The sequence below is a fragment of the Physella acuta genome, unplaced genomic scaffold (genome assembly GCF_028476545.2).
Source record: "Physella acuta isolate Inbredline_101_S28 unplaced genomic scaffold, ASM2847654v3 ptg000079l, whole genome shotgun sequence".
NCBI lineage: Eukaryota > Metazoa > Mollusca > Gastropoda > Physidae > Physella > Physella acuta.
The window spans coordinates 3,294,193-3,315,465 of NW_026731599.1; the positions used below are offsets into that span (position 1 = coordinate 3,294,193).

General features: G+C 32.9%; 1 protein-coding gene across 4 annotated transcripts; it reads right to left on the bottom strand.

Annotated features, from left to right (window-relative positions):
- Positions 1 to 1,497: 1,497 nt before the first annotated feature.
- Positions 1,498 to 15,655, bottom strand: LOC131956086 (importin-11). 4 transcript variants are annotated; one of them, XM_059320498.1, is made up of 27 exons: positions 14,964 to 15,096; positions 12,858 to 13,180; positions 11,970 to 12,070; positions 11,767 to 11,839; positions 11,419 to 11,622; positions 10,971 to 11,100; positions 10,753 to 10,860; positions 10,584 to 10,654; positions 9,743 to 9,836; positions 9,533 to 9,625; positions 8,314 to 8,466; positions 8,146 to 8,186; positions 7,893 to 8,031; positions 7,627 to 7,732; positions 6,037 to 6,200; positions 5,889 to 5,929; positions 5,620 to 5,685; positions 5,307 to 5,471; positions 5,025 to 5,217; positions 4,792 to 4,871; positions 4,615 to 4,695; positions 4,304 to 4,399; positions 3,588 to 3,701; positions 2,729 to 2,850; positions 2,510 to 2,602; positions 2,353 to 2,428; positions 1,498 to 2,245 (listed from the first exon to the last, which is right to left on the bottom strand). In XM_059320498.1, the coding sequence occupies exons 2-27, from the start codon at positions 12,999 to 13,001 to the stop codon at positions 2,087 to 2,089; spliced, it is 2,907 nt and encodes a 968-aa protein (XP_059176481.1). In that variant the 5' UTR covers positions 13,002 to 13,180; positions 14,964 to 15,096; the 3' UTR covers positions 1,498 to 2,086. The 4 variants fall into 4 exon arrangements, with proteins under 4 accessions (XP_059176481.1, XP_059176473.1, XP_059176463.1 ...); XM_059320490.1 differs by lacking the exon at positions 14,964 to 15,096 and adding an exon at positions 15,618 to 15,655 and having other exon boundaries at positions 1,499 to 2,245; positions 8,314 to 8,469; XM_059320480.1 differs by having other exon boundaries at positions 1,499 to 2,245; positions 8,314 to 8,469.
- Between the last annotated feature and the right edge of the window lie 5,618 nt (positions 15,656 to 21,273).

Genomic DNA, 21,273 nt, shown 5'->3' on the forward strand with positions numbered 1-21,273 from the left:
CTACGGACACACAAAGGGACATTGCAAACTAAAAGCTCATAGCAATAGTCAGGCTTCTTCATTTGCATTTTGGATACAACTTTGATGAAGCACTCAAAACTGAGTATGGTGGAGAGGTGTGGTTGCATCCCTATGCTCCACAGGAATGATTTTGATTATTGTTCATTTGCATTATTAATAATAATGGTGTGTTGGTATTTTTTACAAAAGTAAATGTTTTCAAGATCTTCTACACATTGATCTTATCTTGGACAAATAAATATAATATTCTTATAATATTCAAACCAAAAAGTCCAGTGAGATTTAGTAGTAGGCCTACTAGTTGACCTATACTCCAGATTTGAATATATTTTCCTATTGTTTAAAAACTTATTGAAATTAGCTGACCAAAGTGTCAGCTTGCATCCTGGACTTTACTAAGTCCACCACCTCAAACTTGCACAAGCCAACCACAACATAGGGCTTAGAAATGACCATAGTATTCCTTTTCAAACTGAGATCATTTAGTACTTTACTCTTTGTTTTACTAGTTATGGTTTAAACCAGTTGTCAAAATAATGCCCAATTACAATTAAACTTTTAACAACGCAAATCATTAATTTTGCTCTTAAAAAAATTATTTCTGTAGTCTGTTGCTATTTAATTAATGTGATTCTTATATTTTTAATAAAACAAATATAGAAAACCTTTATAATAAGCTTTTATATGCACTGAAAGTAAGAAAATACATTTTCCATCTGCAATGTATTCATATAATATGCCGAGTACTAGGGAGCCAAAAATAAATTAAAATATATCGTTTGTATTAGATACTGAAACTTTTTGCTTGCAAATAGAAAATTTAATGTACAACCCTGATTTTAAAAATTCCTGACTCTTGAAGAAAATTTCTTGAAAATAATACCTTGATACTTGATTGATGAATCAACCAGCTATGCCTTCACATTTTGTCATGTTTGAATGGAAAGATCTCAAGCAGACAACACATTTGTGCTGAGCAGCAGTGAATGGTTAATTAATTCACAGCAACACTTCTTAAAAGTTAACCACTGTAACAGTTTCAATTTAATACAGCATCATAGCCATTTAATAATAAACACATTTTTTCAAAAAACATTTTTTAGGCTACCGATTTATTTTGGAAATTGAAATTAGTATCAATTAAAGTTTTATTGCTGAAACTGTAAAGGTAAATAAATGTAGTTTTTAACTGTTTAAGTCATCTTAAACAATAATGAAGTTTATTATCCCAGGGACACCATAGTGAGTTATGTTACAAATAGTACAAATAATTTTAAAATGCTGTACCTATTGGGATTGCAGATATACTAAATTACAGAAGTAGACAATTTTATATTTATATATTTATTCAAACCCAGTGTTTTTGTAATAAACTAATATGATTATGGCTTTTGTTAATCAATAATAATACATAAAACAATTTACAAAGTAATGGCTTTTGTTAAATTGTTATTACATAAAAGCACAATTTACAAAGTAAATTAATAAAAGCAATTTTAATTCTTTATATTTTATTATTATGCAAGTTCTCTTTGTTAAATACATTTCAATGTGTTTTCATACACACAACATGAGCTACAGAGAACAGCACACACTTCAGTTCTTTCATCATTTACTACATCAGAGCTGGCCCATTAAAACTTACTCAATTCAGATAAAGGAATAAATATTTATATTTCTTAGCCTTACAACAGAGCTTGAACTTGAATACATAAGCTATTCAAATACAATATGAAACATTTTGACTATAGGAATAATTAGACATCATTAGAGAAGAGGGATAGATCAAACTTATGACATAAACAAGTGACTATAACTGCATGGAAATTATGAGCTCAGTAAACAATGGATGGGATCTCCAAATGCTAGTTATTTCTGTTGGGGGGGGGGGGGGAAACCAAGGTTACCTGCCTATGACTAGGGAATTTGCTGTAAATAATTATTTTCATTGCCAGCAACTTTTAAAATCAGGATAAAAATGGAGGTCGTGAGGAGATGTCATGAGACAAATGAGATTTTTCATTGACCAAAATCCACAGTTTACCAGTATTTTTTACAGGTACAGCTAATGGCAAAATGGCTGAAGCTGACTTAAAACTTCAGGATCAACTTGACTCATAAGGTGGTCGAAAGCTGCTTGTCCTACATTTTCTTGACACAGTTTGAGCTGGGACATGAGATAGGATTTTAGGCACACTGTGTGGACTGGGTCTTGTTTGGAAAGCTGAAATAGAATAAACTGTTGAGTCATCTGTGCTGAGGCCAACTGCCCAATCACCCAACAGCTAACTTGTACAGCTAACATGACTAAAGCCAAATGAAAAGTCTTACTAAATGTTTTCTTAGGTCGTGCTGGGTGTCTTGCTCATCACTGACTTTGATTTCGCCCTGTTCAATCACCAGACCACTGCAGAGAGATGGTTTATATTTTTCTAATCAATGATCTAACATTCACTCCATGAACAAGTAGAGGAAAATTGAGACTTACTCTGACATATTTCCCTCTTCATCAACCCTACAAACATCATGTAGAACCTCCACCAAATTATTTATGATGATTCCAAATCTCTCTGTAACAATCCTGAAAATAAATATTAAAATTTTAGTCACAATGTTGTACTTGTACAGTTACTAACTGAATTGATTTACCTATAATTGATACTAATTTGACACTAGATAAACACTAGGACTATAGTTAGAATGCAACCTGTGATTATGTGTGAGAAGGGATGCTAGAGCTAGAGCATTCAACTTCCTCCGCTCTGGCTGGGTGATGATGTCAAACTTGTCAGTCCAAGTGTCCAGAAGGCTTGCAAAAAGAGAATCTGTCTGAATAAAATAGCAGGATATCAAACTAGAAGGCTTGCAAATAGAGAATCTGTCTGAATAAAATAGCAGGATATCAAACTAGAAGGCTTGCAAAAAGAGAATCTGTCTGAATAAAATAGCAGGATATCAAACTAGAAGGCTTGCAAATAGAGAATCTGTCTGAATAAAATAGCAGGATATCAAACTAGAAGGCTTGCAAATAGAGAATCTGTCTGAATAAAATAGCAGGATATCAAACTAGAAGGCTTGCAAATAGAGAATCTGTCTGAATAAAATAGCAGGATATCAAACTAGAAGGCTTGCAAATAGAGAATCTGTCTGAATAAAATAGCAGGATATCAAACTAGAAGGCTTGCAAATAGAGAATCTGTCTGAATAAAATAGCAGGATATCAAACTAGAAGGCTTGCAAATAGAGAATCTGTCTGAATATAATAGAAGGATCAAACCAGCTACTAGAAATTTTAAAAATTTCAGGGAACCAAATTTAAATTTACTGAAAGAATTATTTTGTCTGAAATAAAATAAAGCGGTAGTCATCTCCCCCAAACATTCTCGAATATTCTTAGATAACACAAATGGGAATGGCAACTCATATGCAGATTTGTGATTTAAATCTCAATTTTGATTTTTTGAATGATTACAATTCTTCTTATTATATACGAGAAAATAAAAAGAAAATATATTAAATGTGGTTTTTGTAATTAGTTGGTTTGATTAAGTTATTTAAAAACTTACATCTCGTCCAGCTTCTGATGCGACATGTTGAATCACTGACCACATGAAAGGTTGATTTTGAAGGAGTATCCGAGCAAATAAACTTAAATGCATGGCCATCACTACACAATTTTCCTTCAAAATAAGATTTTTAAAAATTAAGTTTTCCTTCAAAATATGATATTTTTAAATTAATAGTTTTACAGTAGAAATAATTAATCTCTATATATAATTCTCTATGAGGGACCATGCAGGACACCACCACCGTGTACACATGCCAACCTGCCTTCTCCCTCACTCTCCTTGCATGCACAACAGACCATATCGCTATCACCCCCACCCCCACCAGTCTGGTAAGCTGTGGTTCACACCAAATATTTACAATTGTAGAGCCGGGTTGAATTAGTAGTGGCTAATAAGATAATTTAGTTTTTAAATGATTTTGAACTAAGGGGAGGTAACAAGTTCTGCTTGGTCTTTTCATTGTGGTCTGTAAACTGCTTTTCACAGAGGGGGAAGGGGGGAGGTGGGTAAAGGGAGGGAGGGTGAGGATAATTGTCGTTTACAAACTCATGATACTGTTTTAAAGCAAAATATTGTCAGTCACAAATATTGTAGTGTCGAATTAAAATATGAATTACTGAAAAGTAGAAAATAAAGAAAATAAATAGCGGCATATGCTACGCAGCGGATCTGCTCGTTTTTAATATTAACCCACAAATTATTTAAGAACTTACTTCACCAGTTGAAATGGAATTGATGATACCAGGCACCAAAGCATGGAATACAGATGGACCTTCCATGGGAAAAGCTTTAAGGATTAGTTCCACTAACTGGGATAGAAATTGTCTGTGTTAGGATATCAGCACAACAGAATTCATTTGTTGTGACAAATTAAAAAATAAACACTATACATATTGGGACATTTCTTTAGCTGTGCAATATTAAAAATAATTGTTTCAATAAAGTCACTTTATGTTAACTGGTGTATAAAAAACTGAAAAAAAATGTATGACCAAGTAAACATATCTAATGAACAAAAACTGACCCTGAGTGTAAGTACCATCCCTTCTGTACGAATATCTGTCATCAAGCTCAACAAAGATGATGCAAGAATTTCAGAAAATGCCTGACAAACAATAAGTTCAATGAGTAAAATATGTTATTGAGCACAAGGCTACACTTATTTTAAAACCAAAAAAACATCATCAAGAAATAGCATTACCTGCATAAAGTCTCTTAAGCCAAGTAAGACATAACACTGAATAATTTTCAAACAAATTCTCAGATTTTCAGTGCCCAACTCTACAAACAGAATAGCCAGGAAAAAAGTTATTTACAGACAAAATAAATTTCAAATACAAGTAAACTGAAAAATAGCTAACATTATTTAAAAAGATGGAGGCCAAGCCTAAAATTGTTAAAGTGTTGAGGTAACTAGATGAATGGAAGCCAAACCTAAGAGTGGGGGCATGTGATGAAAAAGTTTCAACAGCTCTGGCGACATCAGCGGGGCGTTGATGAGGGTGACATACCACAGCTCCAGGCCATCCTCTAGCAGGTAAACATACGGCTCTTGTGTGGTGTCTGTGCTGATGGCAATGGCTGGGATTATAAACTGCCATAGCTGGGTGGATTCAGGGCCATAACCCTGCAACAGACAAGGTCAAACCTGTTAGAGATGATGTTCAAGTAAGCTCTAGAGTAGCAATAAAGGTGCTAGAGTAACAAAGCTCTGACCTGGACTAGGTGTATGAGACTTGTCAGGATGGCACACCTCAGCATATTGTGTTCTTCTGACTCTTTCCACAACAGTGGCAGGTACTGGACCAGAGAAGCTGTGTATGGTCGGATCTTGGAGCCCACTCTCTCAATCACAAAAGATAACACATGGAGCACATGCATCTGTTGAACAGCAGTTGAAGTTAAGACGGTGTGCAGTTGGAATGCTCACATTTCTGGCATTGGTTTGATATTCATCAAATCGAATTTTATTCAAATTATCATGCTTTGATTCAAAACTTAAAATTTAAGAAGAAAATAAAAATGTCACCTTTGTATCACACTCTCTTACTTCTTTGAGAAGACGAAACAGAAGAGAAAACAGGGACTCAATATACTGAAACATAAAATTTAAAGAAACATTTAGAAATGCCACAAAACAATTTTTTACACTCAAACTTTCTAATCTTATGGTACACAGAAATGTAATGTACAGACTGCCTTGCTAAGAGAACTTCCTTATCTTACACATAGAAATAACTCTACTGGTTGGGCCAAATAAAAGTGAGTGGTGCAAATATTTGTCATTAAATTACTTACTGGCAAAAGTTGCTCTGTTGTGAACTCAAAGTCATCAACAGGTAAGTGAGTTAAGGGAAACAGTTTGTGTACAATTTACTTAAAACTATATGTTTTGTCAGTCAAATTAAAAAAAAAAAAACAAGGTTGAAATACAGAAAAAGGATATCAGTTTTCAGTGTCTGAGCAGCCTCCAGGCGAACTGCCAGATCCTCATTGGGATCCAGCAGCCCTATGACTGCCTCATAAAGGGCTGGCCTCAAGCTGACAGACATCTTCACTCCAACCCACTGTCCTATCAGCCAAACCACTCTTTTGCGGATCACACGGTAGCTTTGTACACAAGTAAATACTTTGGTAACATCAAAAGCTTGGAGTTTTTATATTAGTGGGATGTGTCAAAATGTCTCTATCTGTGTTATGTGTCAAAATGTCTCTATCTGTGTTATGTGTTAAAATGTCTCTATCTGTGTTATGTGTCAAAATGTCTCTATCTGTGTTATGTGTCAAAATGTCTCTATCTGTGTTATGTGTCAAAATGTCTCTATCTGTGTTATGTGTCAGAATGTCTCTATCTGTGTTATGTGTCAGAATGTCTCTATCTGTGTTATGTGTCAAAATGTCTCTGTGTTATGTGTCAAAATGTCTCTATCTGTGTTATGTGTCAAAATGTCTGTGTTATGTGTCAAAATGTCTCTATCTGTGTTATGTGTCAAAATGTCTGTGTTATGTGTCAAAATGTCTCTATCTGTGTTATGTGTCAAAATGTCTGTGTTATGTGTCAGAATGTCTCTATCTGTGTTATGTGTCAAAATGTCTGTGTTATGTGTCAAAATGTCTCTATCTGTGTTATGTGTCAAAATGTCTCTATCTGTGTTATGTGTCAAAATGTCTGTGTTATGTGTCAAAATGTCTCTGTGTTATGTGTCAAAATGTCTCTATCTGTGTTATGTGTCAAAATGTCTGTGTTATGTGTCAAAATGTCTCTATCTGTGTTATGTGTCAAAATGTCTGTGTTATGTGTCAAAATGTCTCTATCTGTGTTATGTGTCAAAATGTCTGTGTTATGTGTCAAAATGTCTCTATCTGTGTTATGTGTCAAAATGTCTGTGTTATGTGTCAAAATGTCTCTATCTGTGTTATGTGTCAAAATGTCTCTGTGTTATGTGTCAAAATGTCTCTATCTGTGTTATGTGTCAAAATGTCTGTGTTATGTGTCAAAATGTCTCTATCTGTGTTATGTGTCAAAATGTCTGTGTTATGTGTCAAAATGTCTCTATCTGTGTTATGTGTCAAAATGTCTGTGTTATGTGTCAAAATGTCTCTATCTGTGTTATGTGTCAAAATGTCTCTGTGTTATGTGTCAAAATGTCTCTATCTGTGTTATGTGTCAAAATGTCTGTGTTATGTGTCAAAATGTCTCTATCTGTGTTATGTGTCAAAATGTCTATGTTTGTTTGATTAGACAAAATGTTTATATTAGTGAGCTGTTAGGTAACTGCTTCAACAATATGGCAATAAGATTGATGATTTTGGTGGAAGTTAATAAAATAATAATCCAGAAAAATATACCATTTTTGTAAGAGAGAAATTTTCAAAACTGCTTATTGTAGTATACTTTTATGAAATCATGTTAAAAGATTTCTTATGTGTTGACTAACATTTTTCTAGAATAACAATCAGATTTACCATTATTTCTTTTTGCTAAGGTGCAAGTGCTGCACCTACACGCAACACAATGAGGTCTCGAGATATTTACCTTTTCTGTTTAATCTGGAGTTCCTGGAGCAAGTGTGTAGTGAGCCAAGAGTCAAAATCAATCTCATCAAAGAGATCAAAAGATGCTAAGCCCACAGCATTGTAAGCTGTAATGTAAAGTATGGTTAATGTATTGTTCAGGACAAGGTCTAAACAGCTTCTTCATTTAAAACACTTCATTTCAAGTCTCTTTTTAGTTATTTTATAAACAAATGATGTAAAAATGCATGTTCATAAAATAAGGAGCAAGACTTGAATTTATCCTACCAGCATCTTTCCTGAGCACTGCAGCAAGGTTGTCTGGATCACAAGGTCCCTGGACAGCCTGCACCATCTCTAGCAAGATGGGGGTCAGAGACAAACGGAATGCTTTAAAGATTGTCAAGAACAGAGTTTCTGTACAAGGCTGTGAATGTAAGGCATTTATTTTCTCATTCAATTATCCTGCAGGCAATGCTTTTAAGATAATTTAATACAAGATTTTAATGCTTATAAGCACTTGGGTGAAAAATATTATAACCTTTAATGAATATTTGTAGGAATCCCCTCCTTCTTCTTGGCCTATGGAAAAACAAAATCAGTGTTATAGAAAGTAATGTCCATGGGTTCAAACAAATAACCTCAAGATGACAGAAAGAGACTCAAGGTGACACGACAAGGTGACATGACTCAAGATAACAAGACTTACAAAACTCTTCAGGATCTGCATCCCAAGTTGTCAAATCATCTGTTGTTAGCAAAAAATAGTCTGACACCAAACGACGACAAATCTCTGAGAGTGTGTCACAAGTAAAGAACTCTGTAATGATCCTATTGGCTTCTAGTGTCACCGGGCATGTTTCTTCTAGGAGTAAAATTTGACAAGGAAATAATTCAACATTCATATTATTTTAATTAATTTGCACTTTTCTGGAAATTTCTGCACCCTACTGGGGCACCACTCCTTCAAAATTTAATTTTTTTTGCAGAAACTTCCAAAGGATTATTCTCAACATCTCCCCAAAGGCTGAGTAATGCATAAAAGACAAACACACAGACAAATAGACATACATTCATTTTTATTAGGTTAGATAGAAAAGTATTATGCTATTTTTTTTTAGAAAAGTAACTTTTCAAATTTTATACTTAAGGTATTACTAATCATTATTTTTTGAATGGTAGGCACATCTCAGTTTTTGTAATAAAATTTTTATGGACAAAGAGGAAACAAGCAAGTTAATATTTTTCACAAAATAGATTGGTTATTTTCTCAGAATCTTTCAAATTCAATAGTATTCCTTATCTTTATTCTGGGGCCCTACGTGGCCTTTTTTTTAGCTCTTGGGGCAGAAATTTAATCCCCCCCCTCCCAGAAACCTTTGCAGGAGCATTCTCAACAACTCCCCAGTTTCACAGTGAAGGGATGAAAGGTATAGTAATGCATAAAGGACATTCCCTCACACATACTTTCACAGGTATGTAAATAAGATGTGCAATAAGTGTAAATGCAGTGTTAGGAAATTATGTGCCTGCAAGTCATAAGGGCAGTGCTACCACATTAAAGAGTACAAACCTCAGCCAGAATGTTTACATACATTAAAGATAAACCTCAAGCCAGAAGATTTACGCTGGGAAATATTTTGTGATTTAGTTGAACAATGCCGCTATTGGCTGAACAGTATAATGGTCAGTTGCCTTTACTTTCCCAAAATGCACTAAGTGCCCATCATAGCTGGGCTGACTAAGTGATGCTTTAGATACAAAATGTGTATACCAAATATCCCCTGGAATTTCAACTCAGGTCTTCTGAGAGTATAACCTTGTGTCCTGTCACTTGACAAAGCTGCCCCCACCTTTTGATTACTGACTGACACACTGCACAGTTCAAAGGTTCAAATGAGCTTCACAAATAAATGTCATAAATGTACCATCATTGTTTTTCCTTGGTTTATAGTCATCACTAAATAAAATCTGCTTCATCAGATTGAAACAATTCACAGTAAACCGTTCAAACAAAAGACCTGAAATGAGAGGGAAAATATCAAGATTTTAACTTGTATGGGGTTGAATTGGCTGATCTACACAATAGACATTGCAGTTTAAAATAAGACCTAATCATTATCCTGTAAAACAAATACCTTTGGCAGTAAAGTTGTACTGAACTACAAATGTTAATGTAGTTTTTATAAAATGAACGTAAGAAGTTGGATGCATTTCAAGCAGATCCAGAAGCTGTAAGAAAACAAGAGGAGAATTTTTGTAAACAAACATTTTTTATACAAATCTTCCTGTTTGTGTCAGAAACAGATGAAACATAGTTCATCTGTTTCAGTGACTATGACGTACAAGGAAATTGTCAGCATCCTATAGACTCAAGCCTTGGATATGAACAAGACGTTTGGGTTCTGAGTCATTTAATACAAATTTTCTTTCAACAGGTGTATAACAAAAACCTCAGCAACAGTTACTATACATATTGTTATTAACAGACTTGAGAAAATGTAAAAATTAATGTCCATATTTAGTAAACATTTATTCACAATGAGTTTTGTACTAGTTCAAAACAAATATTTTTCAGGATACTACTAATAACTGTCAACATGCATTAGAACTTGTTTTTAGTTCTGTGTGGGACATATGACCAGCAGATAATTGATAAAACATCTTATTAGCAGAGATTTAATTGCCCAATGCATAGCCTTGCTCATGACAACACATTTAAGGAGTTTTCATGAGAAAATTATAGATTTTAAGGAAATATTACTGTAAAAAAAAACAAATGAAAAAACCCACAAGGGTCATCTCTTTATAAGTGTTGACCTTATTTTGTCTGAGAAAAATTAGCTTCAAGTACTGGTTAACAAAGTGTTTGAAACTGATGAAAAGTAATTCTTTTGTTTATTATCTTATAATCACAAATGAACCTCTATAAAAACAAACTTGACTTTTACATTTTAAAAAAAATGATAGCATACTTACCACTTTGGTAACTGATGAAATTAAATGTTCACATTTTTCAAGCATTACATGGTGCCCCCACAGACTCCGACCTTAACAACAAATAAGTAAGTTTTAGATTCATGAAAATAAAATAGCCAATAGCTTTGGTTGAAAGAAACTTTTAACAAAGAAAAAAACCAGAACTTACGGCAATCAAGGAATGTGTCTAACTGGGGAAAAAGGTTTGAGATGAAGTTCATCGCCTCTTCACTTTTGTGCACTTGCTTAAAACCATAGCAAACTTGCTTTCTCAAGACTGAAAAAATCAGTGACAGACATTTCAGTGGTCCAAACATGAAAAATAATCCAAGTGATTAAAAATGTTTTTTAATTTAAGAAAAATGCAAAGAGCTGTGTGCTGATCACCTTTTAAAATAAGTTTACACCTGTCAATAGAAGGCACCATGGCCTCATCATGCTGTGCAGCCACCAGAAAAAATGTGTTCAGATTTGAGTTCCACAGACTAACCATGTACACAAAGACATCCTGCGTCAGCTGAAATTTCAAGTGGTGTAATGGCAGTTACAATACTATTGCGAGCAAAAAGTTAATGACAAAAGTAAAAAAAACAAATGGTTTTTGTGTGATAGTAAAACACAACTCCGAGCACTTGAATCTTTAAGTTTGGCTCAATAGCTGAGGACGTTACTTGCTTTATAGGACAAATTATAACAACATTCATTTTAAAAAATGTGGATTCAATAGTCTATTCTCAAGGTAAATTTATTGAGAACTTAAAAAAATCATGATCAATGAAAAGAATATAGATAAGCCCACATTAAAAATCTTAAGAGGAATTATTGTAATGTCTACCTCTTCAAACAACTTCCTGTCAGGTGGCAGCCTTTTAGATGCCAGTGTTTTGGTGACATGATGTAGGACCAAGAGGGCCCTCTCCTGCACTAGCTGCTCCTCACATCGGATGGCAGTGTGAAGCGTGGGAAGCAATGAGTTCCAATTATGTGGACAATCAAGCCGGGAAATTTTAGCAATTAAAACTGCTATCTGTGTGGCAATCTGATGATTTTAAATAATTACAAAATATAGATACTTAAACATCTGAGAGAAGCTTATTAAAAGTAAAAAGTGTTATAATCAAGTTGATGTGAGAGCTTTCAAATGATATTTGCAACATATGAGGATATTAAATTTTAAGCTTACTTGAGGAACAGGTTCAGTAAAATCAGACACCAGACGTTTTTTAATGGCCTCTTTCTCTTCTTCAGATATTGCACTGAAAAGTCGAACCAAAATTAGCAGCAAGTGTTTAACTGGCCTTGAATTCACATTATTAATTGACAGAATTTTCTAGTAAGGCCTAAAGCAGTTCGTTTAAAAAAATTATGCTAAAATAAGAAACTCACTTGGGTGCAGATTTTCTCCAGTATCTGTCAATGCCATTTTTGCAATACAATGCTGCTAACCATCTCACATTGGCATCAATCATATGATTGCAAAATATATCCTTCAACAAGCATTATAAACATGTCTGACATATAAGGTTGCATTAATTCTTATTATTATAGTTATGATTAACCATTGATTAATATTTAAATCTTAATTTTAAAAATCTTTTCTTCTCTCCCTAAACCACAATAGAAAGATTTTGTTTTTAGGGGCAATTAGTTGTATCAGGTGTAATTTCCCAGGTGTATACATAGGGCAATGTGCATGTTTCAATATCTGTCTTTACTTTGTTATCACCATTCAGTTGGGTATAGGGAAATGTATTTATTATATCACTATTAGTGCCAACAGTGGCATTTGTGTTCTTAACTTAATATTAAGATTTCATGGTTGTTCTTCTTTATACAGCTATGTAAATTAATAAGTGTAGTGGTTTTAGTTCTAATGATATAATTATACAATTATTGTTGTAAAGACTATTTTTTCTATGCATCACCTCAACTAGCTAAGATAGTTTATAAGTAACCTATTTCCTAGTATTAAAGGTAACTATGTTGCCAATAAGGTAGTCTATCACACTCATGGTCCAAATGGCAGATAAAGGGATTATGGGGTCAGCATTAAATGCCAGTAACCTTAACTTTCCCTGAACTATGTCAGGTTCCCATTAGAGAGTAACTTCAACAGCAAGAGTGCAGATAAATAAAGTAGGACATTTTTTATGACATTTTTTTTCTTAGAAAAGTACTTTTGTTAGGTTAGGCTAAATAGTTTTAATTATTGCATTTGAAAACTTTTAATTCCACAATTAGTTCCTGATTAAACTAACACAACTATAAACTTACAGTTAATATTGAATAAAATCCAGGTTCTGTTTCCCATAATTGAAGCTGGTGTTCTGCAGGTTTTAAAACAGATGCATCTTGGCTGCAAGCATGAGCTAAAGTTTCTAAGACCACAGGTCTGGCAGATGCAAAAGTGCCCTCCATTTCAAGGGAGCAGTAAATTTTAAATGCTATCCTAGTTGTACTTCAGAGAATAAACTGTTGTTTATAATACTTATAAGCTAATTCCATATGGGAGCAATCTTTTTTAAGAAGAAAGTAAAGTTTTACTACAAAGTCTATTAAGTAACAAACTCTACTTTTAAACTCACATTTTATCCCACCTGAAACAAGAAAGTTACATTAGTTTAAAAAATGAAGATCTTACTAAAACAGAAAATCATCATTAAAAAAAGGCAGACAAAAATAAAAATCCTAATATTACAAAATTTGGGTTACTTCTGTATGGGATAGCCTCCCTTAGACAACTATCAAATAACAAAATCAAATGCTGACCATCAAATAGACAATCCTAGATGCTATTTTGTTATTAGTCTTATGGTGAACAAATGGGTTCAAGCAACTGGAGATGATTGGCAGGGTCTTAACTTGATCGACTATATGATGAAAACTGATATAATTTTAATCAGCATTCCAGTTTTTCTCTCTCAATGGGCCATTTATCTAGTAATAAAGATTCTAGATTAGATCTAAATCTCCTGGTCTAAAAAATTAAAATAGTAAAATAAAGACTTGACACAAATGAGAATAGTCTCATAAAAAGTCGAAAGGCCCACTAAAAATGTAAAAAATAATGTATGATGTTATTGAAATCAATAAGGCAATAAAAATCTGACTGCTTAGGTTTTGTTGTATTTTAGTATTTTCTGTATGTCTAACTAAAAATATTTTTAAAAAGCATAAAATAATTTACTTGTTTTCATTTTATCACTCAAAATTAGTGAAAATGAAAATAAACAAGGCATAACTATGATAACTAGTGGCACATGCGTTTGAAATGAGTAGACCTAATTCTATTAAAAGAATTTATCGGCAAAGATTTGAGTACAAATTAGATCTACTAGATCTAGAATCTAGATCTTACAGTGATGTTTTCAGAAAAATGGATCACATCACCACAGTCACAGACAGCCAATCAAGCTTGTCTTACAAAAGTATGGGCTAAAAATTTAGGTTATAATTTATTTAGTTAGACTTCATGAAAATAAATAGAAATGTAGCCTCGAGCTGACAAAAAAAATGTTTTAAATTCTCTGCATTTGCATATTTTATAGAAATCAAAATAGAATATAAAATAATAAATATTCATTGATAATTATTATCAAATTAAATTTATGATTAGGCCTAATGATGATTTGTTCATCATATTCCGTCATATTGAGACATTGTGTAAATGAAACTTGGTAAACTTAGGTAGGCTAAATAAAATCGACCGAGGCTAGTAATGTGAAAAAAGGTGACTCATTAAACTTTAGCCCTTATTTCACATTTTTAGTAGGATTTATGTTTGAAAGTTACAAATATGCTTCAAAGATTCATTCATGTATCTGTTTTTAAATAATCATATTAATTAGGCCTAGGCCTATAGACTAACTTTTCAGTTATAAATAAATACTAGTCAGACTAGTGATGTTTTCATCAGATGCGACCAAGCTCATTTACTTTTGCAGCCATCTTGTTAAGTTTTGATGGTATACTTTATACTTATAGTTAGAGATTCAGGGGAAACCACTCTAATTTACAGATGGCTGCTGTTTATAAAGCAAATCTTGCTGTGTAAACACTGCTGCTGTTTAAAGTAAAGTCAATTTCTGGCCAGTTGGCTATATATTATATATTCACATATTGATATATTTAGACATTGCTTTATTATTTAGTTATCTATTATATTTGACACAATTATACCACAATATACTTGTATTAAAATAAAGCCATAACAATGAAGCAACGTTTTTTTTTTCACATTACTAGCCGCGGCCGATTTTACACACACAACAATACTCAAGTCAATAGAGATTACCAGATTACCGTGGTAAACTTCTACTATCAACTTGACAAAAACGTAAATTAAATTGATCAAATAGGAAATTTAAAATAATTAATTACCCGATAATACGAATAATGGAATTGGCATATAGTTTATAAACTGAACATTGAGTAAGGCTACCCAGGTAATTAACAATTGAATTTTCTTCTTCAACTTGCTACACTCTGTCAAATTCCATGGGCGCCGCCATGTTGTTTCTAGATTTACATTCGCATTTTTGCATATAATGAATTTATTTAAAATAAATAATATGTAGGCCTATCAAACCTACAAAATAAGTCTAGATATATGTTAATTTTAAATATTACTGACTATTTATGTAATTGTGGTGTTATCCTTTGCATAATATATTTTTTTTAAAAATGAAATTGTATATGCATATATAGTATTATAATTATATAGTGTATAGTAGACTCCGACTATTTATTAGCCTATTAAAGCATTGAATACTATTATATAGTACAATATATAAAATTATATATATATATATATATATATATATATATATATATATATATATATACATATACATATATATGGGCTAGATTTATTTTAAATAACTAATTGTTTATTATCACTATTCACTAGACTATAGCTTAAGATAGATTTAATTGTTACTGGCTCAATAAAATAGAAAAATATATTTAAAAAAAACATAGAAGCATCATTTTAAAAACAACAATTTCAGGTTCAGGTGTATAAATGCTTATTACTGGTTTAGACCGAGATCTAGATCTATGTTGTTTTCGCACGAGTTTGTTTTGTTATGATTTTTTTATAGATGGTATTTTTTTTTTAAATATAAATCTGGCTAGAACCTAGACCAGATCAAGTACAGCGATTCTTAACTTTTTGAGGTACCAAACCCCATTGCCATCAGCTTCACACGCGCATTCACCAAAGGGGTCATCCATAAATAACGTCACGCTTTTTTGACGATTTTTACCTCCCCCTCCCATCCGTCACACATCGTCACAAAAAGCCAGACCCCCCCCCCCCCTAAAATGACGTCACACCTCAGCCTACAACCCCCCTCAAAATTGCAGTTGAATTTTTCTTAAAACATCGATATCTTTCCAAAATCTTGTCTGAACTCACTCAGCATAGAGTATTTTAATCAATTCCTATTACAATTTATTAAAACAGTTTTCTAAAACGCGAAATAACGGCTAAAATGTGTTTTCTAACATAACTTTTTGTTAATGCAAAAAATGTGACGTCTCAACAACGGCGGATTAAGGAGGGGGGTGCTGAAAGGGCTGCAGCTAAGGCCCCCGATTTTTAGGGCCCCCAAAATTTACCACATAATTGTTGGTTTTCACTATAAAAACTAAAGTTTTAATGTTAGCATCACGGGGGGGGGGGGGGGCCGGGGGGGGACATATGTCCCCGGGCGCCGACCTTAGGGGGGGCGCCAAATTGAAAGTTTGAGGGGGGGGGTGCAAATGAAAAGTTCGAGGGGGGGGGGTGCAAATCGAAAGTTTGAGGGGGGGAGTGCAAATGAAAAGTTCGAGTGGGGGGGGGGTGCAAATCGAAAATTTGCTCCCGAGGGGGGCGCCAAATTGAAAGTATGTCCCCGGGCGCCGGGAAGGGTCGCTGCGCCTCTGACTTGCACACACTTACGTATAAGCCCCACCTGTCATCACCTCCTATCCAGGCATCTAAAATCTATAATATAACGCTTGTGGTAGTCTGTAAGCCCTTCCTTACTTCATCGCTATAAATTTTGTAACCATAAAGGTAAACACATCACATGTTGGGCTTTTTACTTGCATTGCAGTGTCTTATTATAAGTAATAGAGAAGGGTTTGTTTATATAACGACTAATTTATAGTTGCCACTGTTTTTCTCTTTCACATAGCGTAAAGAAAATACTAAATACACTCAAATTTCTAAAACATATTAAACGAATCAATGTCAAATAACATTTTCTAGAAAAAAATTGATACATGTTAATAACAGTAGGGTCGAAAAAACTAATTAATTAAGCTGTTTTGTAATTTTGACAAGGGAAGTAATCTAAAAATAAATTCAACTCGCGCTAATAAAAACAAGTTAATAAAAAGTCTAGTGACAATTTAAGCGTAATTTCCTTATGTTATCCATAACAATTTTAAATCGAGATAAATCATATATTCAGCAAATAAATAATGCAACACAAGTAGTTTTAAAAATTCAAAAAATTAATAAGTAAAAAATAAACTTAGTTTTATTTTAACGAGTAGGCCTACACGATGCTCAGTTTAAATTAAAAATATCATCCTAGGCCTACACGATGCTCAGTTTAAAAATTCTTAATTAATTTTTTGTGACCGAACGAAAGGATATTTTTGAAAACTTTTTTCGGCAATATTGTTCTAAATTATGTCAGGAATCGATTGGTAAATGTTTCAAGTCGCTAGGTGGTCTGGTTGCCGAGATATGGGTCAAAAACTGCATTTTTTTCCGAGGTTTTTTTGGCTTTTCCGGGAAATCCAGGAAGGAATTTCGGGAATTTTTTAGGCCCACAATCATCCTCGGAACTTGCTTAACATATTTGCTTTTGGAACTAGTCCTCGATATTGCTTCGTTGAGGAGGAGATACGACTTAAAGCTGCGGACACACATCCATCCATCCATCACCAGAAATGACGAGTTAATAATCGCAATTGTCCAGTATGGAAATTGCGCTAAAAATAGTGAATGCAAAATCTCCAAGAGGGAATTATTGTTGGAATAATATAATTAGCAAAATGTGAATGCAAATTCTGTAGACGTGTAAGAGGACATTATTGTTTGAATATTATAATTAGCATGGATTGATGAAAGGCTATCTTTTATTTATTTTATTCACTGAACGTACTGTTTATTAATGATAATTTCTTATCAACTATTCCGTAACATTATATACGCGTAATGACGTTCATTAGGTGCGAAATGGTTTTAGTCATGAAACGCTAATGTAATTTTTTAATTTTATTTAAAGAACTGAACTGTGTTTTTATTTGCGTTTGTTTTTTCGTTTGTTTTTTGTCGCGTTTGCGTTTTCGTTTTCTTTTGTGTTTGTGTTGTGTTAATGTTGTGTTTTCTTTTGTGTTTGTGTTTTCTTTTGTGTTTGTGTTGTGGTGTTGTGTTTAGTTTTGTTATGTTCCCAAGTTGATACATTTAAAAAAGATTTACCGTGACGGAGCACAGGTATGCAGCTAGTCTATAATATAACATTGCTGGAAGTGCGTTTATTTTTCCTTCCGTAAGGTCAGAGGCGTATCCAGGTTTTAGTTGTAGGGGGAGCGAAAAGAGCAAAAAAGGGCGCCGAATTTTTAACACGTTCTATATACGTTTATTATATATATATATATATATATATATATATATATATATATATATATATATATATATATATATATATATATATATATATATATATATATAGATGTATGTCATTACTTCGCTATGATGTAAAATAAATTGAAATGTAGGCCGACAAAACAAAAATTTTATCAATGTAAACGAAAAAAAAAAAAAAAAAAAAAAAAAAAAAAAAAAAAAAAAATATATATATATATATATATATATATATATATATATATATATATATATATATATATATATATATATATATATATATATATATATATATATACACTACAACCAAAAACAATGAACGTAACACAATCTGTTTTGTAATTCTTGTAAAAACAAGGTAATTTAAAAAGTCTAGTGACAATTTTAGCGCAATTTCCTTATGTTATCTAAAAATAGCTCTGTCGTAGCGTAAATCAAGAGCAGGGTTAGTAAAACCATTGGTTAGTTAATTAGTTATTAAAACGTTTTTTATTTATTTATTTTTTCAGTATTTTACATGTTTTATTTACAATAGAGTTACATGACTAAAAACCATTGCGCGCCTAGCTACTGAACGTGATGACGCAGCCATTGAACGTGATGGCGCAGCTATTGAACGTGATGACGCGTGTGGTGTGGTTGGATAAAAATGCCTACTAATTCGGTCCAAATTTTAATTAATTCAAAAAAAAAAAATTGTGACCGAACGAAAGGATATTTTTGAAAACTTTCTTCGGCAATATTGTTCTAAATTATAGCAGAAATCGATTGGTACATGTTTCAAGTCGCTAAGTGGTCTGGTTGCCGAGATATGGGCCAAAAACTGCATTTTTTTCGAGGTTTTTTGGCTTTTCCGGGAAATCCAGGAATGAATTCAGGGAAATTTTTTGGCCCACAATCATCCTCGGAACTTACTTAACATAATTGCTTTGGAACTAGACCTCGATATTGCTTCGTTGAGGAGGAGATACGACTTAAAGCTGCGGACACACATCCATCCATTCATTCATACATTCATACATCCAGAAATGACGGGTTAATAAACGCAATTCTCCAGAATGGAAATTGCGCTAAAAAATTCTTACATAATGATTCCTGGGAAATTATTTAAGACAAGTGAAATAGGGGAAATAATCACTCTCTTAATATAAATATGTATATAACTACACATTTAATTACAAATGTCAAAACAAATAAATATTTAATTAAGAATATAATGAAATTGTTTAACACTATTCGTGTTTACAAAATGTTTTTGTCTATAATCAGAATTTAATATATCGTTATCATAAATGCTAAAGTATTACAGCATAATGAAAGTTTTTAAAATCAGAGTTCGTATAAAACCACGCTTTTCGATATAATAGAAAAACACTCGGAATAACATCTTACATTTAACAAAATATTCGTCTTTTTAGTTCAGATCATATATTTCTAATTAAATACTTCTTCTTTGTGTTCTTTAAAGATCATTTTTAACATAGTGATAGGTATGGGTTAGATCACTGTATTGATCACACACCTTTTTACTGGTAATTGCAAAAACAATATTCAAAGATATTTACGTTTAACAAGCTAATTTTCTGGCGGCATGGTACTTTGGTACATCAATACGCGTTTTTCTATATGTACTTAACAGATCAGTATGGGGTGGGTTGGGGGGGGGGGGTTCAACTTCATTCACCACTGTCCGGTCACTTTAGGTCAATTATCCAACCCAGTGTATACCTAGGTGTGACATTAATGTCGCTCTACACAATTGTAGTGGTGAGGTGTGTGGGGGGGGGGGGGGGGAGATAACCAACTCAGAGTGAACATAGCGTCAGTTTTTAGATGACTGTTCTTAACATACATATATATTACACAAATATATATATACACAAATATATATTACAAAAATAGATTTAAATAAGTAACAGTGGTATTATGACAATATTTTTTTTTACAGAGGGTCCATGGGGGAGGGGGGCTGTGACTGTTTTATATAATTTGTAATCGTAATCACTGTCTCCCAAACTGTAAGAATACTACTACTTCATTGTGATGACGTTGTTGAGCTTGTCAAAATTTCCCCACCACTACGCAGTTTGCTCATAATAAGTAAATTTAAATAGAGGTGCCACATCAGTTGTATTTGTTTCTGTATTGTAATTTTTTTTACATTAATCACACGATTCAAACTGTATATATAAAGTAATTATGTGTGAAGTTTTATGTATAACATTTTCTAATTCAATTATTCGCAAGCAAATACATTATACAGTTGCCTTAAACTTAACACCCCTCTTGCCAAGTAGTACTACCCGTAGAGGTTTTTTAAACATTGCAAAGCATCGTAATGGTTATTTTTAGAATGGTAAACTGATGCAGCTGTTAATACGTGTTGTAAACGTAGACAGTACTAGACTAGTACAATAATGCTTAATTGCTGCATGAAAAGAAATCTTGTGATTTACATAGATGTGCCGACCAAAAATATTTTTTTAACAAATATCATTGTTTAAAACTTAGAGTTTAAAAAGTTTCCAAAAAGGCGCCACTTTGATGAAAATGGCCAGAGGGGGAGCGGCCGCTCCCCCTGCTCCCCCCCCCCCCCCTGCGTACGCTACTGGATAAGGTTTATTCATATAACGACTAAAAAATTTTTTTTATAGTCGTCACTGTTTTTATTCTTTTGGATAACGTAAATAAAATATTAAATAAACGCACATTGCAAAAAAATATTATACGGATCAATGTCAAATAATACTTTCGCTGAGATTACTAGAAAAATTGGATACATTTTAATAGCAGTAGGGTAAAAAAAAAAACTAATTAATTAAAATATTTTATAATTTTGCCAGGGGAGGTAATTTGAAAAAAAATCCAACTCACTCTAATAAAAAAATGTGAATGCAAATTCTGTGGACGTAATAGAGGACATAATAGTTAGAATATTATAATTAGCATGGATTGAGCCACCTAATACAAAGGCTAACGTGTATAAATTTTTTTGCAAATTCCACATCATTTGAGTTTTTTGTCCTACCTTGGATACTAGCGTAT